Raw genomic sequence first — 18,902 nt, 5'->3', positions numbered from 1 at the left:
TATGCATGTGCCAAAATACTGAACTGAGGGCAAAAAAATAAAAAAATAAAAAAAAGCTCCAGCATGGACATGCCCTAAGAAATCTTGGTGATTTCCCATCTTTTTTGCATGACCTTCAAAGGATCTTGGGGCTGGGACTACTTTGAGCAAGGAAAGAGCACTGGTTGTGCTGAGCAGTGACCGAAACATAGACAATAGTTTATACTAACGTGCAGCGATGTAGAAACAAGCACAACATAATATCTGCCAGGTGCTCACATAGAACGAGGCTTATTGCTTCTTTCTAGTCTTCTGGACCAACTATAGAGACGAATACAGTGTATAAAGGCAGAATAGAAATTTCATAAGTTTCACTTATGGTAACTTTAAGAGACAAACACAAAGAGAGTCATTTCTAGGTCAGAGGCTTATAAAACAGGCTAAGGGCTCGTTTGTGCTATCAGCATCTTCCTTTAGACCGTTTCAGTTCTTAGAGGGACTGTTTCAGGGCCATCCTGTGTCAATTTTGTGGTTTGGAAATTGTCTTCCTTGCTTTCTGTCCTTAAGGGACCATCATTCTTCTTTGCCACTTCGCCATTTTTCCTTTTCTCCTCTTTTGCAAGCATCCTGTAATTGTAGTAATTCATAATAAACAGGAACAATCCAGCCAAGACCATCACAATGCCACATTTAAGGAACATGTATTTGTAGTCCCCAAAAGCATCGATAAGGGTTCCTACGAATGAAGAAAGAGAAACGTTCACTTAGAAGGAGTGGTAAGTTAGATCTGTCATGTCACTAAGGAAATCTTAGAACCAAGCTAAACATTATACTAGGGTTTTCTCACTACAATTTGAGATATAAGGTCATTTTTTGGGAGAGAAAAAGGGTGCTTGGAGACACACCCATTAAGAAGAGCATTTCTGGTAGCTTGCACTGTCTCTGAGGCCATGGCAGGGGCCTCGCAGCCAGCACCCGAGCCACCAGTGGGGGCTGAGGCAGTGGCAGAGATGCCCTGAGAGTAAAAAGGTAAATGAGAACGAGGAGAGGGGAAGAGATTCTGTGAGTGTGTGTGTTTGCTTGGGAGGGAAGTTAGGAAGCCAACAGGTAAGGGGGAAATAGGGTGGGGGAAGGGAATCTGTGTGTGTGTTTGCGAGTGTGGGAGGGGAGAGGAACCAAGGAGGAGATCAGGAAACCAACAGATAAGGTGGGAGTGGGAGGGGGGGAGGGAGTCTGTGTGTTCATGTGTGTATGTGTGTTTGCAAGAGAGGGAGGGTGCCCTGACCAAGTAGCCCCAGAGCAGGTATGTTTCACATACCCTCTGAGAGTCAGACTGTCAGTAGATTTTTTAAGGCCATATAATACATCAGGAAATTTAATCATGAAACAATAGCACTGCATGCAGTCAGTTTCCTTGAATCCAGTCCTAAACCCAGGTTATAAGGACGCCCAGGTTTAGAAGGGTGTACGGCTTGACAAATACAGTGTATAGTGGGACTATGACTGTTTGCGATTTGGATGTTATCCCTCCGTTAATGCACTCTAAGACCGCATTAGTCTTTTTTTGCCACTGTATCACACTGACAGCTCATATTTAGATTATTGTCTACCTGTACGCCAAGATCTTGTTCACACACACTGCTACTCAAAAGTGTGTCCCCCATCCAGTATACATGCTTCTCATTTTGGTTACTCAGATGTTGCACTTCTCCTTGCCGAACTGCAACTTATGCATATCCGCCCACTTCTCATTGAATCGTCCAGGGTGTTTGCTAATGCTCCCAATTTCGTGTCACTTGCAAATTTAATGAATAGTCCCATCAGCCCCTCATCCTGATCACTTATAAAAAAATATGTTACACAGTGGGCAGAGAAAACCAAAGGGCTCATTCCAGTATAACATAGTGAAAGAAGTGTTGGGATGCTTTGAAACTCGGTATGTGCTGAATTTGAAAAGGTGGCCATTCTATAAATATAGATGGTAAATCTGCAACTCCTTAGACTGAAATCAAGGCAGTGAGGCATTTTTTTTTTGTTTGCTCTGCATGCATTACCTCCTTCCAATTAACATGTCACTGATGCGTTGTTTGGCTCTCCAGAACTATTTTCCTCTTCTCCACCTGTAGTGCCTCTAATGACCTCCTCAGTGACAATCTATTGAACGTGTGGTGATTAATTATCCCAGGATCTACTCTTGTGAGCTAGGAACTTTGTACAAAGGGGGGAAAGTGGACTGTACTTGGGAGGAAAAAAGACATCATTTCACGTGCTCCAACTGAAAAATGTTGTTGTTGCTCCTAGAGCAACCTGGTCTACGCCCATGGTTTTTATCCAGCCCTATTAATGGAACATCAACCAGAGGCTAATTACTACAATTCTCACTTTCTGCTAATCAAGATGACCTGGAGGTCTGCAAAATACGTTTCACTGAGCGCTTTAACGAAGAGAATATTGGGAAATTTAACAGCAGAAGAGCCTTGCCACTTCCACCTTTGAGAAAAAGACATAGTCATAAAACATACCAGGAACAATTTACTTAGTTCATTAAAGCAAAACCCAGTTGTGGGTTATTAAATGCCGAAGAACCAATTAATTTATTGTTTATTAAAGAGGAGGAAGGAATGCTTGCAGAACTCATACTGCAAACTAGTACACAGCACTTTCTGGCCTTATTACCAATCTTTAGCAATTAGCTTCATCTTAAAACAGCCCTGCGGCACCGCAGGCACCGCAGACTAAATAAAAGAGTAAGGGCCCCGAAGGCGGGCCCTGTCCAGGATGAGGAAGGGTGCCGATAGGCCCCTTCCCCTGGACTGACCAGCGGAGGGCCCAATCGGGAGGCGCTTCGCGCCTCCCGATTGGCCCCTCCACTGGTCAGTCCACCCCCAAGCTGCCAATCAGCAGCCGCACACAGTGCGGCTGCTGATTGGCTGCTTGCCTGGCCAACAACCAATTGGGAGGCGCAAAGCGCCACCCAACCCGCCCCACCCCCCACCAGAGCTTTCCTTCGCTCCACGGCGGCCATTACTTTGCTGGCCACCGAGAGCGAAGGTAGGCTCCCTGGCCCCCAGCCCTTAAAACGCTCCCCAAGCCCCGGGGAAGGTGCGGATTGACTTCCCCGGGGCTTTGAGACCGTTTTAAAACTGCACTGCCGCCTTAAAATGCACTCCGAGCCCTTCCCCGGGGCTTGGAGAGCATTTTAAAACTGCACTGCCGCCTTAAAATGCTCCCCAAGCCCCGGGGCCTGGAGAGTGTTTCCCTACATGGGGGGGAGGGGAAGCAAACCCTCCCCTAGGGCCCGCTGTATTTTTTGGACAGCGGGCTCTACTGCTAGTCTGCTTAATAAAATGGTATCCAAACTTGGGAAAGGGCTACATGGCTAACACACACACGCATACACACACAATCTCTCCAAATGGCTTTTACTCATCTGCATTTTCAAACCATGTCACTGGCCTTTCTAGTTGTTACTCCTATGTACCTATAACCCTTCACTTACATATTTGTGGAGAACCTGCTAAGACCTTTCTCATTATTTTAGATTGTCCTCTGTATTTGGAATTAGATTTCTACCGGGCCAATATTTTTACACCGACACAGATAAATTGGTGTTTCTGTTACAGGATACTAATCCTTTGATTAGTTATAATGTGTCATTATTTGCACTGGCTGCAAGGAAAATTAGAGCCAAACTTATCCCAGCAGAGGGTTAATATTTTTAACCTTTTAGTGCTTGGCAGTTACTGGGATCTCGGATTCCATACCTGTGTTAATACTGTTTTATCAGATATTGATTTTATATGTATTGATTGATATATATATAATGGCCTTTTGTTCTGTAAAAAATAATCACCACAACAGGAAGGTGATGTGCAGGTGTTCTTTTTATAGGGGGTATCAAAAAGGAAAGACGTGAACTGATCTATGGATTTCAGTATCTTTAGTTCATTTAGCCTCTTCTGATGACTTCCTTTGGTTTGTGATTAGCCACAATATTGCTCAACAAAGAGCTGCATGTTAATGGCTATATAACCCAACCCACAAACCAGCTACAAAAGAGTATTTAGTCCGAAGCCATTGGAGTTCCGGTATAGACAATAGTTCTAAATCAAATCAGCTCAAAGTGTAGCTGTTATGCATTGGTCCCCAACCCGCGGCCCGGTGCCCAGTACCGGGCCGCGAATACCTTGGCGCCGGGCCGCAGCTCCTTCTTCCCTCCCCCCCTGAAGCGAGAAGCTCGCCAGGCCGCGAACAAATCGGCCGCCAAAGCAGCCGATTAGCTTGCGGCCCGGCAAGCTTCTCGCTTCGGGAGGGGAGGGAAGAGAAGCTTGCCAAGCCGCAAGCTAATCGGCCGCTTTAGCGGCCGATTTGCTCGCGGTCCGGAGGGGCCGGGAGGGGGAGCCGCGGCCGCCAGCATGGCGGTGGCGCAAACGCACCTGCCGGGCGCAAACGCGCGTGCGCAGCAGTCCGCGCACGCGTGTTTGCGCTGGGGCTGCCTTGCGTGCGCGGGCCCCCGGGCCACCCTCTCCCTCCACTATGCTGCAGCGGTCCGCAGCGAGCGTAAGCTTGCGGACCACTGCCCTATAGGATTCAGCGGCCAACTTGGACAGTGAGGGGGGATAATGTGATACGACTGAACCTGCTATGCTTGGTTATTAATTTATATAACTGCAGTAATCTTTTTATTTTAGAATGAAATGGTCTTCTACCATAATCATTCATTTATTCACTCTTTTGTTTATTAATTTCAGAACTCGGGTGGCAATGCAGAGGAATCTCCTGTTCAATAACTGTGCAAGGATTTATACCTAACTAAATAAACACAAACAGAGGCCTGGTCCTCAAAAGTTGTTTTCCTTGAGCACTCAGACAGTACTGTAGTTGTCAAAGCGGCACAACCATTTGCCATTTGCTCTATTAAGGTCCCTTTCCACTCTACTTTCATCTCGACCTAACAATGCAGTGTTCCCTCTCCAATATTCATTATGCACCTTGAAAGGAAATGTTATCCAGATTGCTTATGTTCAATCCGTTGTTGACCGCTGAAAAACCTAACTACAACATCCTTGCGTATTGCTGTGAGAACCAAACCACCGTTTTGGAATTCTAATGCCAGCAAATTCTCTGAAAACGTGCTATATACAAAGGGTAGCTACAGAACAGAGTGGGAACATCCACTAAAGGGCTATTGCTTTAGCTTTCATTATAATCTGAATTAAATCTCTTCTCACTGTGGCATTTGAACCTCTGAATGGTTAAAGGGCTTTTATTCTGAAAGCTAAATGAATATTACATCTAATTTCCCCTTTCAAAAGTTCTGTCATCCTGGCAGAACTCCTGCAGAGCTGTCTTGTAGAGAGCAGATTTTCTATGAGAGGGCTTTGCTGTTCTTTGAAGATAATGAGCTTTTGATTGAACAGTTATATCTCTCAAGAACAAAAAACATGGTTTATACAACAAAAACACGTGTGAATTCCAGTACCTGCAGCAGCTTCCTCCCCCTCCCCTGCCTGGAAGATTTCGTATGTATTCAGAACCGCATACTGAAGAGAGGCCTGCGAAGTTTCTTATCTAATTGACAAAAGAAACTGTGACTCCTTAGCCTGTATTTTTAGATGGGTGGGAACAGGAACTGGTATATTTCTAGGTCCACCAATAATGGCTTAACAAAACGAGGAATGGCTAAAAAGTTTAATATGAATTAAAATATCTCATACTACAGATTGTTCTAGAACTAAGGTCAAATTATCTTAGTACAAATCCCTAAGCTATACGGTTGCCAGCTCTGGGTTGAGAAATGCCTGGGGACTTTGGGGGGTACAGCCAGGAGTGGGCAGGATTTAGGGCAGGGAGGGACCTCAGTGGAGTTTAATGCTATGGAGTCTACTCTCCAAAGCAGCCGTTTTCTCCAGGGGAGTTTCTGTGTTGCCTGGAGACGAGCTGTAAAACCAGGAAATCCCCAGGTCCCAGGTCTCTCCAAATTATTCAATACAAGGTATTGTCGAGGTAGATTGATGCCCCCCCTCCCCCGGGGTTTGAGTAGTACACCGTTAGACCTCCTTCTCCACCCCTCTAGTGGGGTTGGGAGTGGGTTTTGCGCCATGTTGGGGTTTTTTTGATGTCTTTTAATGGGAGTTTTAATGGGGATTTTATAAGAAGTTGTAACCTGCCACGAGCCTGTTAGGGAGTGGCGGGGTATAAATTGGAAAAACAACAACAACAAAACGTCTCTAAATTATAAGTTCTATTGCTACAGTACTAGTAACTAAATTAATAAAAAGTACAAAAAATTTAAATGGCCACCAAATGCTTTCATAAAACCGAGATGATAAGCATTTTTGAATAGGCTGGCATTAGCCACATTTTTTAAATGTATGTGGGACTAGCGAGTACTTGCAGGAAGCATCTCACTTCCCCTCTCCCACTATTTCCTCTTTCCCTTTCCTATAAGCCCCCATAGTCTATCCTTTTCCTGCTTACTTCTGTCCATGTTCAGTTGCTGACATCTGGCCAAGGGTTAGAGAGCTGCTAGAACCACAACGGATCTCCCAACTCCAGAGATCAGTTTTGCTTAGAGTTGCCTAATCAAAGTTGGGAAAGCCCTGGAGATTTGGGGGTGGAGCCTTAAGAGCATGAGGTCTGGTAGGGAAGCATCTCAACAGGGCACAACTCCATCAACCCTCCAAAGCAGCCATTTTCCTCCAGGAAATCTGATCTCTGTCATTTTAAGAGCAGTTGTAATTTTGGGTGATATCCAGGTAGGACCTGGGAATATCCCAGAATTATCATTGAACTTCAGATGACAGAGATCTGTCCTCCTGGAGAAAATGATGACTTTTGGGGGTGGATTCCTAGGTGGAGTTGGCAACCCTTGTCAGCCTGGCATCAATGATTTTTCCCACAAAGGCCAAAATAGGATTGGAAAGGGCCCTGCACCCTTCCCTTACGTATTACTCACAGAAATTGAAGCCTGGAATAGTATGGTTGCCTAGCGACAGCCAATGAGGGACTCAACTGCTTACAGCCTTTTATCATTTTCACATTTTTAAGATGCCTAATGGCTTTTTAAAAAAGATTTCACATTTTCCTACAAATGTACAGTCCTTTTCAAGTTTGTAAAAAGATCTGTCTTGCCCATTCCAAAGATATCCTAACTTCTTGATTAGAATACAAATTAAGCTGTATTGAATGGTCCTGGTAAAACTCCTTCTCCATATACGAGTAAACTTCATGTATTGGAGGTGGGAGACATTAGTGTGGGTCCAAGATAGGGTTGCCAAATCCAGGTGGTGACTGGACCAGGAGAAAATGGCTGCTTTGGACTCTATGGCATAATCCCCCATTGAAGTCCTCCTGTTCCCCAAACCCCACCTTCCTCGGGGTTCACCCCCCTCCCCAAAGCCTCCAGGAATTTCGCAATACAGACCAGCTGTCCTAGTTACAGGCCATGAGCTACAGTGCCTTGAATTAGACTAGGAAACAAAAAGGCAGCCAATGCAATAATCTAAAGACAAGCGTAAAAAATGCACAGAAGATCATTCCAGATAGCAAAGGTGCTGCCACATTTTGCACCAGCTGAAGTTTTTGAAGTATCTTCAGTGGCTGCAAGTCCAGACTTTAGGTTATTGTTCCACGGATCAGCATGGCTAGGCCTGCTGAGTCTAAGAAAGGAACTACGTTCTGTGCTAAAGGAAATTGAAAAAGGTCCTTTTTTGCTCTCTCGCCATTAAATAGTTTTTCTAATAACAAAATAACATTAAAGTAATGCAAGGGGAGAAAAACATTGAGGATTTCAATATAATTTGGCTTGATTTGGCAAATTACTTAAGGAAATTTTCAGACTATAAGATATGTGAACTAGTGTTGTAATGTGTGACTTGGAATTATGATGAACAGTTGAAATGTAATATATAAAATGGACATTGTCTACAGGATTCAAATGGTTTATGAAGCTACAGAGTTGTGCTGTGGTGAATTTTGTTTTTGGTGGGGCATTTCTGTTGATTGTCTTTTATTAATTATAATAAAATTAAAATTAAAAAAACCCATACACCCTAGATTCTAAATAGTTTTTCCAGTTCCAGGTTATGAAATTCTTGATAATTCTGGTAGATTCTAGGAAGGGACTTCAGCAGGGTATAATACCACAGAGTCCACTTTCCAAAGTAGCCATTTTCTTCAGGGGAACTGACTTTGGCCCCCTGGAGATCAGATATAATCCCAGGAGATCTCCAGCCACCACCTAGAGCAGCCTTTTCCAACCTTTTGACCATGGTGGAGCCTCTGAAATAATTTTTCAGACTTCAAGGAGCCCCAAAGGTGATGTCACTGCATGCATCTTTAGCCCTTCTTTTGTCCCCCTCCCCCCTTCTTTACCACTACCATGCCGGCTCTGCCTCAGGGTGAAAAGAACCGGAGCTGAGAAGACAGCCATACCATGGCCCTTCAGAACTCCCACAGAACACTTTCAGAGCTCCTGTGGACTACCAGCGGTCTATGGACCATTGGTTGGGAATCACTGACTTAGAGACTGACAATGCTAAATTAGATAACCAACAACTTGCAGGCAAAGGGTATTCCAGCTTGCACACTTAATATTGGGCAACCTAGCATCTCAAATGCAGCAAAGTTCATCTGAACAGATTTGAAAATGTAGTTCTGTTATGATCTTACATACGTCAGTTTTTTTAAACATAAGTTTCAATTACTATTAAGAAAAAAAACAAAGAATTCTGTATGATTTTGGATTCTACGGGATTCCTTTTACTCCCATGAGAGCTGCTGACATTCTTTTTGTTGCTTTGCTCTAGGAAGTATGGCACCTGAAAAATTAATCTCGACAGCCATTCAGTGAGAGGCATCTTGATCTAAAACAAATCTACAACCAGACATATTTGCGGTCCCAGCAGTAGAAAAACTTCTTACCTCCAATAGGTGGCCCAAGAAGTATGGTACAGCATTCCACTATGGTGACCAGTCCTACAGCGCTTGTGAATCGGCTGGCACCAACAAGGTCCATGAGAGTTTCAAACAGCATTGCACAAACCATTCCAAAAGCCAAGCCGTAAAAGACTGAATACACCACCAGGCCCGAGTAGTCTGTGGCTAAAGGGCACAGTAGATGGCAGACGCCATTAAAAATAATGGAGAAACTGAAAAAATATTGAATCTTTGGCCTCACCCATTTGCTGTTAGCAATGATTCCCGTCGCTGGTCTAGCTACCATATCAACAATGGCAAGAATGGAGAGGAGGAAAGCTGCAGAATATTCATCAATTCCACGATGCTTTGCATAGGGAGCCAAAAAGACAATTGGTGCAAAAAATCCTAGAAACATGAGCACATTTCCTACCAAATATATCAGGAAGCCCCTGTGCTTGAAAAGGGATAAATCAAGGTACTTGTTAAAGTTTTCACAACAGTCTCTGTCCTCCTTCTGTTCATTGTCCAGCCCAGAAAGTTCAGCTTTTCCTGTTTCCAGTTGGCCTTCTAGAGTCTCTACCATTGGCCTCTCTTTGGGGCTCATAGCAGGGCCTGTTGCTGGTCCAATGGGTCTGAAGAGAGCCCCAGCCACACAGCAGTTCAGCAGAATGGCCCCCAGAATAAAGAAGCTCCCTCTCCAACCAAAGTTGTCAAATAGGAGCTGGTTCATAGGGGCAAGTGTACACAGCATGACAGGACTTCCTGCCATAGCAAGGCCATTGGCAATTGGTCGTCGTTTCAGGAAGTACTTTCCAATTATGATCACAGAGGGCTGGAGGTTAAGGGCAAGGCCAAGCCCTATAACAGAGACAGAACAAGGGAAACAGTGTTAATTCAGAAGGCAAAAAGGGTTAACTGGATTATGATGAAGTTGCCTTAAGCTTAAATGAAACAAGAAATTAGTACTGCAGCATTTTGACACGAGAGCTCCATTTACCTGTACAGAATTCAGTGTCACGGGTTGTTTCATACATTGCTGTTTGTGTTCACTTTAGAGTTGTTAAACTTACGTTTGAAAAGACATCAAGTGTGAATGAGGCAATTAATGGACATTTTGGAAATATGTGGAGTCATCCAGGGGAGAAGCCCATGTTTTGGTCTCTGGTTAATAGATATGTGCATACCAAAACTCCTGTGTGAAATAATATGGTCCCCAAATGCATTTTTACAGTTATTCTGTGTATTTATGGAATGAAACTGGAACTCTCTGAAATTACCAAACATACACACACAATGTAGGTCAAAAAGGGTTGGTTTCCAGTGTGTGTGGGGGGGATGTTTGGAGAGAACGAAGTCTACTCTCTCCCACAGACACCCCCCCTCCCAATCTGAAGGAGGTTGAAATGAGATATGGCAAATGCTATGACTTCAGGAAAGTGCAGTGGTAAATTTGCACCTCATTTCATCCACTGTTACATTATACACTGACAAAGTATACCAAAACAAAGGTAATTCACTGGGACTTGTCTGTTATTGTTGGAAACTGGCACACTCTTGTTAGGAGGTTCCCTCATTAAACTGTTTATTGAGCCTGCACGATTCACTTGCTGTTTACATGCTACATTCCGTGTACTCTGTCTGTTGGCTAGAATGACAAAGCTAGCATGGCTTTCTTCTAGCCCAGTGGTCCCCAACCCGCGGGCCGCGGCCCGGCGCCGGGCCGCGAAGGCCTTGGCGCTGGGCCGCGGCTCCTTCTTCCCTCCCCCCCCGAAGCGAGAAGCTTGCCAGGCCGCGAGCAAATTGGCCGCCAAAGCGGCCGATTAGCTCGCAGCCCGGCAAGCTTCTCGCTTCGGGGGGGAGGGAAGAGAAGCTTGCCGAGCCACAAGCTAATCGGCCCCTTTAGCGGCTTTAGCGGCCTATTTGCTTGCAGCCTGGAGGGGCCGGGAGGGGGAGCCGCAGCTGCCGGCATGGTGGCGGCGCAAACGCACATGTGCGGACTGCCGCGCATGTGCGTTTGCGCCCCTGCGCTGGGGCTGGCACGCATGCGCGGGCCCCCGAGCCACCCTCTCCCTGGACTCCGGAGCAGCGGTCCGCAGCGGGCGCAAGCTTGCGGACCGCTGCTCTAGCCTATAGCTTCATTATAGTATTTTGCCCTCTGGTGGTCTCTCAAATCCAATCAGGGAGCTCACTTGATGGAACTATCTAGAAGACGTTAATATCCACTCCTGATTCCCCAGCCTTACCACTGAACACAGGAGCTCAAGATTAACCAGTTAACACATTCTTGAATATGGCCTTGAAAGAGATAAGGATGGTGTCAGTGGGAAGGCCCAATTACAAACACCTGGGAGCCAGGCCTGGCCAGCTAATAATCACATTAACTCTTGAGGGGAAATCAGGGTGCTTTGCCTCACAGGATTATCTAGAGATCTCATGAAGATGGTAGTATTGCCCAGCTAACTCTACCATATCATTGTAGTTCTGCCACTATTTAGTTTACAACTGCATTTCTGTTCCACCTGGACAGTTCTTGGGAGTTATAATCCAAGGCAATCCGTCTCTCTACCATTGGTTGATGGGCTTCACCCAACTACAACTCTGCACTTGCATTCACACATACAAGCCAGTTTGGTGTAGTGGTTAGGAGTGCAGACTTCTAATCTGGCGGTTCTAATTGTGGGGAGAGAAAAGGAAAGGCGAATGTAAGCCCCTTTGAGCCTCCTTCAACCAACTCTTTTTCTTCTTCTTCAAGCACACTGCAAATAATGTCTATGAAGCATGCTTTTATGGCAAACATCTCCACTGCCTTCTTAGAGTTCATGGTCGACAAATCCAGATATCTGTAATGATTCTGGATCCTCTGTGCAACAGAGCTAGTGATCCAAAAGGGTGAAGGATCACTTCAGGCAGGTCTAGCTGCAGCTTAGCTCAGGGTCATAAAGAATGCCTGAGGTGCCATAATTGCGACCTGAGAACCTGACACAAAAATCACATAAGAAACTATCTCAAGGATGAAGTACACTACCTGTTCAGCACTGAGAGAAACAATGAAGATACACGTCAAGGGAACTGTAGGTTTCAAGCCAATTTGAAAGTTGCATGGCATTGACATAATTTGCTTCTCATTTACATGAGAAGGGAAAAGGTTGGGTCAAAATATAAACCATAACACAGGTAAATAAAATGTCAATGTAAGCCTCAATAATATGGAAAACATATAATCTAGTAGGATTTTAAAATGAAAGGTAATTTTTAAGTGCTTTTAAGTATTCTGGGAATGACAAAATAAGCATTTTCTCTGCATGGGTATTGTTATCAGAATCCTCTTTTGTTTCTTTTGATTTGTAATATACATAAGCTTCGTTGTATGCAACCTATGAAATTCTGTTCATATATTTGGGAGAACACTTTGGGCCTGACTCTCCTGGCATGATCCTTTCTGTCTTCTCTGATCTTCATCTCAGAATTTATTGAAGGTTCCTAGTCCATGAACTGCCTGCCTCGTGTGAAACAAGAACCTACTCTGTAGTGGCCCCCATCTTGTGGAACCAACTGTCTGAAAAGGCCTTGTGGGACCTCCCAAGTTCCACAGGGCATACACAGATGTTCTTTTTCAGGTGGGCTTTGGGTGATTGTGATCCACCAGCCAGCTGGTGTACTTCAGCTGTGTCTTCATCATCCACACATCCTACCCTGCTTGATAATTGATAGATTTGAATGGGAACAGATTTTTACCCATTTTATATTGTATCTTTGTATTGTTTTTATACGTGGATTTTAGATAGATGCTGTTAGCTGCCCTGAGTCCCAATCAGGGAAAAGGGTGCAGGATATACATTTGATTAAATAAATAAATAAGCATGGCTTATTGTATGTGCTGTGTAGCTGTGTTTGAAGAGGAGACAATATAAAATGCTAAGCAGGAGAACGTAAAAATCCATGATATCATTTACATTTTATGCACTCTGGAACACGATGGCCTTGTCTACCTTGGTATTCATATCAACAGAACTCTGCAAGTGGTGCGGATTAATACTTTAGTATTGATAAATCATTATTGATATTCCAAGAAGGGGACCCAGGAAGACTCGTAGGGCAGGAAAATCCAATTAACCCTTCCTGATGGCTCCCATTCTCACACTGACTTCACATCCCACTCTACTGGCTCCTCTTCATTGTCATCCTACTTCCTCCCATCCTTTCCAAACTACCCCCCAGTCTTCAAATGTATAAATTTTGTCAGCTTTGCGCATAGGAGCCTATGAATCATGAATCAGAAATGTATAGAATTTTTATTTTTGAATTTTCTTCTAGCTCAGTCTTGTGATAGGCTTTATGCAACAATGGCCAAGCACTATTTTTGCATCCCAGCAGTCCAATCTCTACGTAAAGAATTTCAAATATCAAACCTGGAAGGGAAACTCGATAATAGGCAGATTCATATAGTTCTGTTACAAAAACAGGCGATGGCACACATCTGATGGGGGAGGGAATATATCTTTAATTAAGGAATTGTTGCCATGGTCCATTCTAAAGAGAAAAAAAATGTTGGCATTCTTTAATGCTATTTTGGTACCCCACAATATGGGGTAGTTCATACAACCAACATGGAACTCATCCTTGGTCCTCTAAGCCTACATCTGGCATGTGAAAAAGAATAATCTCCGTTTATCATTGGTTGTTTACTTATTAAAATGTCTATAACACTTTTCCATCTAAATTAGCACTCAAGGCTGTTGGCTGCATGGAACAGTCTGCTAGAATGTAATGAAAGCAATTAGACATGAGTTGTGACTCATAAAACAGCTGCAGAAGTAAGGAGCAGGAAAGTGAACTTTGATACATGCCAATTAACCAGCAATTAAAGGCTGCAGAGCTAAAAATATCCAGAAGGCTAAAGAGCTAAATGGCCTAACAGAATGAAAATGTTTTCGCCTGTTGCAGAGAACCATAGAGAGTTGTTGGCTGGCAAAGCTTCTGGGAAGAGACAGTCAGTGCTCCACAGCATCACCACAGAAAAGACTCTGACCTTTTCCGCACCAGGGATTTGGCCCGACTCAGTGATCAACTAGGATCAGGCTGAATTCCCACTTCTGGATGACATTGGCACCCATCTGGGGTGGTCCAGGCCTGGCACAACTCAGGCCCTCAGTGCTGTGGGCCTCATCGGGGTGTCTGTTGGGCCTGCATCTACATTGAAAGTCAACAATCTGTATGTTGGGCCTGGATCATCCAGAAGGGGAAAAATCAGGCCATCTTGGCTAGTTTCTCCCCACACTCAACCACAATACAGCATTGTTAATGACTCCTGGGGCATTTTTTTTAATTTGTAAAAATGCAATCACACATTCTTACAAATAATTTTAAAAGGTCCACGCTGCCCCACAGTGCAGCGAAACTCACCGCTCCAGCTGTCTGGTGTGGGAGCACAAATGGGGGGTAGATGGGGAGCAGTAGCCCAAATGCTTCCCCGCATGAGAGTAGGAAGACTTGGGCCGACCTACACCGAGCCAGAAACCAGATGGCAGTACAGCACGGCACCTCACGTGCAGTAGCAGTCTCTGTCCTTCATGCTCCTGGGCAGAACTTGCAGTGGAAGCTAGACTAAGAGCAGGGACTAGCCATTTATTAGTGTAAACTATGTATGACTTGCCCTTCCCAAAGCAGGCTCAAGGTATCTTTTTTTCCCCTTACGATCAAGTTGCAACCAAATTGGGGCATCCCCATGGGTCTTTCAAGGCAAGAGAAATTCAGAGGTGGTTTGCCTCTGCACAGCAACCCTAGAATTCCTTGGTGACGTCCCATTAAAGTCTCTATCCAGGCCCATCCCTTCTTAGTAGCTGACATCTTACAAAATCAGGTTAGGGGGCTATCCAGGTCAGGGCATCTTACAAATGTTCAATCAAAACAATAAAAAACCCAAATGAAAAACCATAATCCCCCTTCCTTCCAACCAAGCAGCCTACTCTTTTCCCTCAGGTTTCTGGCTTTGCCCTGGGGGGTCCCAGTGCATCTGCTTCTGTGATGCCTTTTTCCTATTCTGCCACCCTTCCCCCACTGGCTGCAGCACCAAGGCCCATGGCTTCTAGCACCTTGGGGGAAACTGACTAAATCCTTTTGCTGCTGCTTCATATTATGGACACCCACAAGCCAGGCCTGCTCCACCTCCATTGAGGATGTGCCAATCCCCACCCACAATTGAGCAGTTTGCCTCCAGTCACAGGCTCCATGCTGTTATGCAGCCATTCCTAGGGATTGTGGGTAAGCATGAGCAAACTTGTGACATCTGCCGAGTCAGACCTTTTGCAGTAAGCAGGAATAATGGTGGTATTCTTACCTGTGATAAGTCCAGCACAGATATACAGCTGAAAAATGCTTGTGCAGAAGGAAGCGGAGACCATTCCTATGCCACATAGCAGCCCGCCGAATATGACCACTGGTCGGCTACCAAACCGGCTCACTAAAATACTGCTAATGGGACCTAAAGAGAAGGAGGGGAAAAATTAATCCTCATGATAGATGCTTCAGACAGAAATAGACTTTCAATGCTAATTGGCTAAAACATGGTTAATGACTTTCCCAAGCTTAACAGCTAGCAAGGAACATGGCTGAATGGAATCTAGCTCCTTTAAGGGCACCATCACCAAATGGCTCATACACATATGCTTGCATACATTGTAATGACAGGTACACATGGGGCTTTGTTTCGGATATGCTTATACTTATCCTTTATTTATTTATTTGGATTTTTATAATGCCCATTTTTTTATTCTTGCAAGTCATATGTACCATAAACTGGTCTCCTCCCATTTAGATTTACTTCCTTGATTAAACTTTCCCTTTCCATATGGATACCATCTTGGTCTTGCTGCAACCTTTCCAAGACCATCATAACAAAGCAAGTTTGAGACCAATGGCAATGAAGATGGGGAAAGTATAGAAAAGGCACAGAAGCACCATGAGGTCATGGAGACAGGTGGAAGGGGGAGACACTGCTTCCCAGTAGGACCTTCCCAGTAGAAGAAGAGTTGGTTTTTATACCCTGCTTTTCACTGCCCAAAGGAGTCTCAGAGTGACTTATAATAGTTTCTCCCTCCTCTCCCCACAACAGACACCCTGTGAGGTAGGCGAGGCTGAGAGAGCTCTGAGAGAAACTGCTCTATGAGAACAGTTTCTAACAGGACGGTCACCCAGCATGTGGAGGAGCAGGGAATCAAATCCAGCTCACACAGAAGCCACTGCTCTTATCCACTACACCAAGCTGTATACATGGCCTTTGCCTGAAAGAGACAAAACTAGAGCACAGGCAGAAGAAGCTGTTGCAGGTGGATGGTGTAAGTCTTTGTTGACTTGCTCATTGACTGTTATGGGATTCTTTTCCTTTAAATTGGGACCTTTTGGCCAATGGCTTCTCAGAGCAATCCAAGGAGGGAGGCTCTCAGGTATTTCCTACATCAGAGGTCCCCAGCCCCCAGTCAGGGGACCGGTACCGGTCCGTAGATCAGTCCTCCTCGTCCTCCTTCCCGGCTGCTGCCTCAGGGGCTTCCTTGCCACTCTGCCGCCAGCTCACCTTGGAGCTCTCCAGCAGCCACCATGATTGGGGCTTCCCCTCGGTGTGGCACTGCACAGCTGCTGCTGGCAGCGCCCCCAGCGGGTGGCAGGACGTCAGGGGCGCCGGCGGGAAAGCAAGTGGAGCAGGGGCTCAGGCAGCGGCGGCGACATCCCTCAGCAAAAGACTACCCCCTCCCTCAGGCCTCAGTAAAATTGTCAAGCACTGACCGGTCCCTGGTGGTAAAAAGGTTGGGGACCACTGTCCTACATGGAGAGGTGATTGTGTGGTTAATAAGGTTTGCAATTTGAGAAGGAATTAATGCTTTTGTCTTCAGTGTTCTCTTTCTCTGTTTGTGTGTGTGTAGAGGGGACTGCAACACTGCCCTCTGTCCCCATCCCAAGAGCCCTTTCCTCCAGGGGAACTGATCTCTGCAGTCTGAAGAGGAGCTTTCATTCTGTGGAATCTCCAGGCCCCACCTGAAGGCTGGCACCCCTGACCAGTGGTGGAGATACTAGCCTCCAGCTGGGACCCGGAGATCCTCCGTCTAGGGGTTGTCAGGGGTTTCAGGGGTTTCTCACTGGTAAAAATGTGGAGAAAAACTGACATAGATAGTAATTGAGAAACCCGCTGTAAGTTTTTTGCCAACCAATGTTTTCATGTTTGATTGTAACATACAACTGTTTTTGATTTACTCTGATATTGATCTGAACTGAAGAATGTACTGACTGAAAGGTGTCCAGTTCTTTAAGCAAAACTTTGCTATCAATTAAACATTTACATTCGAGGAAGGAACTGTGACAAGTTTATGAATTATTTGATGCTTGTTATTAGCAATTACTACCACCCAGCATTTCTCTTTGTTTCCCACCCGGAGCCTGGCATCCCTGCACCTCCATGGGATTCAAAGCCAGGACTTTTCTCCAGGGGGGCTGATCTCTGTTGCCTGGAAACAACCTGCAATTCCAGCAAATCCCCAGGCCCCAACCTCTCCCATCCTACAACCTCTCTGCCACAGAGTTCCGCCCTCCCAAGCAAGCCCTTTCATCTCCAGGAGCCTAGAGATGAGTTGTCGTTGTAGAGTACCCCTTCCAAAACAGCTATTTCCCTCAGGGGAGCTGATCTCTAGAGTCTGATTCCAGGACATTTCCAGGCCGTAGCTGGAGACTGGTGACCCCTAGGACAGGAATGTTCCTTAAGGTATGGAGGCGGGGCCTCAAGAGTCCAAGGGTGGGCAGGAACATTTGCCATGGAAGAAGAAGAAGAAGAAGAAGAAGAAGAAGAAGAAGAAGAAGAAGAAGAAGAAGAAGAAGAGTTGGTTATTATATTTGCCGCTTTTCCCTACTCGAAGGAGGCTCAAAGCGGCTTACAGTCGCCTTCCCATTCCTCTCCCCACAACAAACACCCTGTGAGGTGGGTGAGGCTGAGAGAACGCTGATATCACTGCTCGGTCAGAACAATTTTATCAGTGCCGTGGCGAGCCCAAGGTCACCTAGCTGGCTGCATGTGGGGGAGTGCAGAATTGAACCTGGCATGCCAGATTAGAAGTCCGCACTCCTAACCACTACACCAAACTGCCCCCAAGAAAGCCAAAGTGCAGGTATGCTTCCTAGCGCCCATTGTATTCCTGGGTGCAACGGGCTTTGACTGCATTTTCCTATATTTTTGAGACTAGTATAGAACCATTACAGCTTGTGTCTCTTGAAATTTCATGGCCTTCCCGCCCCACATTTTTCCTTCTCTGTGTATGTGTGCCTGTCAATTTATACTTCACCCATCCAATAAAGTGGGGTCTATAGTCCATGAAGCTTGTGTGTTTATGATATCTTCTGACGCTTTTAGATCGCAGACAGAGGGCAGGTGGGAATACATTAGCAAAGTTTCTTATTTCTTCTAGCCAGGACTTACACCTAACTCAATCAAACTTTTGGGTTGTCCTTCATTTTAACCTGTGTTAAATCTCCCCTTTCTTGCGTGACAGACTTTTTAAAAGAGAGAGGAAGCTTTTACATTTCTGCTTCTTAATTAAGAGGACTAGGTGAGAATGAAAGTGGGGGAAACAGCTGGCAAGGCTCTGGCACACTCTCATAAAGCTGCCTTTTACTTGCCTTGACCTTGTGGAGGAAGCAGCAGAAGTGCCGACAGATTTCCCCTGAAAAAAGCTTCAGAACTGAGGAGGGAGCCTCTGAGGTCTAGTCAACAGCTGCTGAAGGTTTTATCAATACGGCTTGCGGCCTTCAAAAATGAAAAAATGCCACCTGAGAACAATCATTACTAGCCCGATGCATGGAGTAGAATGGCCAATTGCTGGGCTCCTTTTAATGAAGGGAAAAGGGGGAATAGTCTGGTACCTCACTGCCCCCAAACCTACAAAAAGGAAACTACCTGGTTTCAAGAAAAGGGTACAAGATCTAACAGCCTGCTTCCGTCTCAGTCAAGTCAGTCGGACAAC

General features: G+C 45.3%; 1 protein-coding gene across 3 annotated transcripts in view; it reads right to left on the bottom strand.

The window, feature by feature from the left end:
* Positions 1-307: 307 nt before the first annotated feature.
* LOC143831752 (monocarboxylate transporter 2-like) overlaps positions 308-18,902 on the bottom strand; it is a 38,206-nt gene continuing 19,611 nt past the window's right edge. For all 3 annotated transcript variants that reach the window (XM_077325115.1, XM_077325114.1, XM_077325116.1), the window contains 3 exons: positions 15,239-15,382; positions 8,905-9,759; positions 308-715 (listed from right to left, as the gene is read on the bottom strand). In XM_077325115.1, coding sequence (XP_077181230.1) covers positions 453-715; positions 8,905-9,759; positions 15,239-15,382 — 1,262 coding nt within the window. In that variant the 3' untranslated portion in view covers positions 308-452. The remainder of the gene's footprint in view (positions 716-8,904; positions 9,760-15,238; positions 15,383-18,902) is intronic.

The sequence above is a fragment of the Paroedura picta genome, chromosome 3 (assembly GCF_049243985.1).
Source record: "Paroedura picta isolate Pp20150507F chromosome 3, Ppicta_v3.0, whole genome shotgun sequence".
Taxonomy (NCBI): domain Eukaryota; kingdom Metazoa; phylum Chordata; class Lepidosauria; order Squamata; family Gekkonidae; genus Paroedura; species Paroedura picta.
The sequence above is the reverse complement of the archived record's forward strand: the minus strand, read 5'-3'. Positions and strand labels throughout refer to the sequence as shown.